Genomic DNA, 2,501 nt, shown 5'->3' on the forward strand with positions numbered 1-2,501 from the left:
AAGCGTTGTCGAAAACGTTGTCTTTTAGCGGATTTTTTGCCAAAGACAACGTTTTTAAAAGTATTGTCGTTTAGTGTTGTCGTTGATGGTTTATATCAAGGGTTTTTTATCGGGCGAGTCCGCGATTTCCTTCGTACGCCTCCCTCTTCTCTCCCGCACCATTTTCGTCCCTCTCCCGCTCTCGCACCTCTAGCTCGTCTTCTCCCCCGTGCCCATTTTCGTGCCTCTCCCGCCCCCTCTCGCACCTCTAGCTAGTAGCTACTCTTCTCCCGCCCCCCCCCCCTTTCGTGCCTCTCCGCTTCTCCCGCCCCTTTCGCACCTCTAGCTCCTCGCTGTAAAGAGGCGAAGACGAAGATAGAACGGAAGTCGCATCCGGTGCTCCTCCAGGCCCGTGCTCCCGTCTAAGCCATGGTCGCGGAGCTGAATACGCCGGCACCACCGACGTCGCCCCGTCCTCTGCCGCTTCTCTCGCCTCCCCTCGACCTAGGGCTTCCTCCTGCCTTTCCTCTCCCGTTCGCTTGTCCGGATCTTCATATTTGCGGGAGTTGGAACCGGATCATGGAGGGGACCGGGAAGCAGACTCAGGCTCTGTCCTCTGCTCTTCTTTTCTTGGCCGCCTTCGTCGTCCTGGGGACGGGATCGCCTGCTTGCCCCGTGCCCTCGGTTGGGGACTCAATCTTGGGTCTCCCGGCCTCTTGCTGGGATTCCATGCCGTCGAAGGGGAATCGATCGGTGGAGGCGGAGTTTTACGAGTTTGGATTCGATCCAGAGCTTAGCTGTAGGATCACCTTCCGGAGGATAGTAAGTTTGATTCCCGTGGAATTTGGCTGATAGATCTTTTATCATCTGGGAGTAAATATGGAAATTTTCTCTCATCGTCAAAAATATTCCTTTTACTCTACATGTTCTAGTAAGTTTTCTTTCAAAGTTCTGACCGATACCAACTGTGATAGATGGTTTTGTGTTATTTGATCTTAACCTCTTTCCACATTCGTTGAAAACACTTCCATCACTATATTTTTCTCCTTAATCATTCTACATTAATTTTACTAGGGTAGGTTGAGTGTTGGTTTAGTTAGCATTTTAACAGTATAGCTCATTAAGCTGTACATTTTCCTAGTTTCTGAATTACCTAACTATTTCATTTGGATTATCTTACAGGGTGCTGGTCTGGCCAATCTCGGCAATACTTGTTTTCTTAATTCGGTTCTTCAGTGCCTTACATACACTGAGCCTTTTGCAGCTTATTTGCAAAGTGGAAAGCATAAATCTTCTTGTAAGTTTCCATTCAGTTGTTTGTTTTATGCATATTTTCACAAAACCAGGAAAGCACCTTTTTCCATTCAGTGGAAAATGTAAACTAAGAAAGTGCCTCTCTTTGGAAATGCATTTTGTTTGTTTTGTGCATATTTCCATAAACCAAGAAAGTGCCTCTCTTCGGGCATATATTCGTACAACCGTTGTACTGTTGACTTATATGTATAGATGAATTCATGTATTGTTTGCTCGGTAACACATTATGCAACTGTCTTGTTTTTGGAGTAGTTTTGAAACTATTTTGTCCTAAAGTTTTGATATTCGTTACTGCAGGTCATACTGCTAGATTTTGTGCTATGTGTGCCCTTCAGAATCATGTCATTACTGCTTTGCAATCAAGTGGAAAGATAGTTTCGCCTTCACATCTTGTTAAGAACTTGCGTTGTATCCTTCTTATGTTACATGTTTATGTATATATCTCATATCTCATGTGTAGCTTTTTGTTGAATTCATATGTTGATTAAACTCTCTACTTAATGACTGTAAATGTTGAAACCATCATCTTTGATAGGATTGCTTGTGTTTGCTTTAAATCAAAAACCTTAACTATTAATAATCAGGTGTATCACGCAGTTTTCGAAATTCAAGACAAGAAGATGCTCATGAGTATATGGTTAACTTACTAGAATCAATGCATAAGTGCTGTTTACCATCTGGAGTACCAAGTGAGTCCCCCAGTGCCTATGAAAAAAGCTTGGTTCATAAGATATTTGGTGGCCGATTGCAGAGTCAGGTAACTATATATCAGCACTCTTGATGAGATCTTTGCAATCTTGAGTATATGGTTAATCTTAGGAAATACCTCACTAAAGGAGAAATTTATCTTAGAGAACCAATCTGAAGGCATATTTATGTTTGAGCCAAAATCTAAATGCTTATGCATTTTTTGGATCTGAAATATTATGTGAGCATAATCTTATTTGAGATGGTTCGATACTTGTGGAGTCATCAACCATTCCGTAGTGTAATACTTTTTGATGTATATGAGTTTGATCCTTTTAAAGCTTTTTATATACATGAGAAATCCTTTCACTTTGCAAATAATTTACAATACTTTTTTCCTCTTTTAGCACTCATGTTAGACTAACCTTGATATGTTGAACTGTGGATTAATGAGTTAATTCACTCCATGTATATGTTTAACACTCCATGAGTTTTTATTCTCATGATCCTGGTCAAAAGAT

At 41.5% G+C, this 2,501-nt stretch overlaps 1 protein-coding gene across 1 annotated transcript; it reads left to right on the forward strand.

Annotated features, from left to right (window-relative positions):
* The first annotated feature begins 408 nt into the window (after positions 1-408).
* On the forward strand, positions 409-2,127 carry LOC141834066 (ubiquitin carboxyl-terminal hydrolase 23-like). The gene is made up of 5 exons (XM_074721515.1): positions 409-801; positions 1,162-1,276; positions 1,591-1,701; positions 1,878-2,050; positions 2,113-2,127. The coding sequence occupies exons 1-5, from the start codon at positions 409-411 to the stop codon at positions 2,125-2,127; spliced, it is 807 nt and encodes a 268-aa protein (XP_074577616.1).
* The last annotated feature ends 374 nt before the right edge of the window (positions 2,128-2,501 follow it).

Source organism: Curcuma longa, chromosome 8 (assembly GCF_044706935.1).
Source record: "Curcuma longa cultivar G26 ecotype Majalengka, Jawa Barat chromosome 8, ITB_CL_G26_1.1, whole genome shotgun sequence".
Classification (NCBI taxonomy): Eukaryota; Viridiplantae; Streptophyta; class Magnoliopsida; order Zingiberales; family Zingiberaceae; genus Curcuma; species Curcuma longa.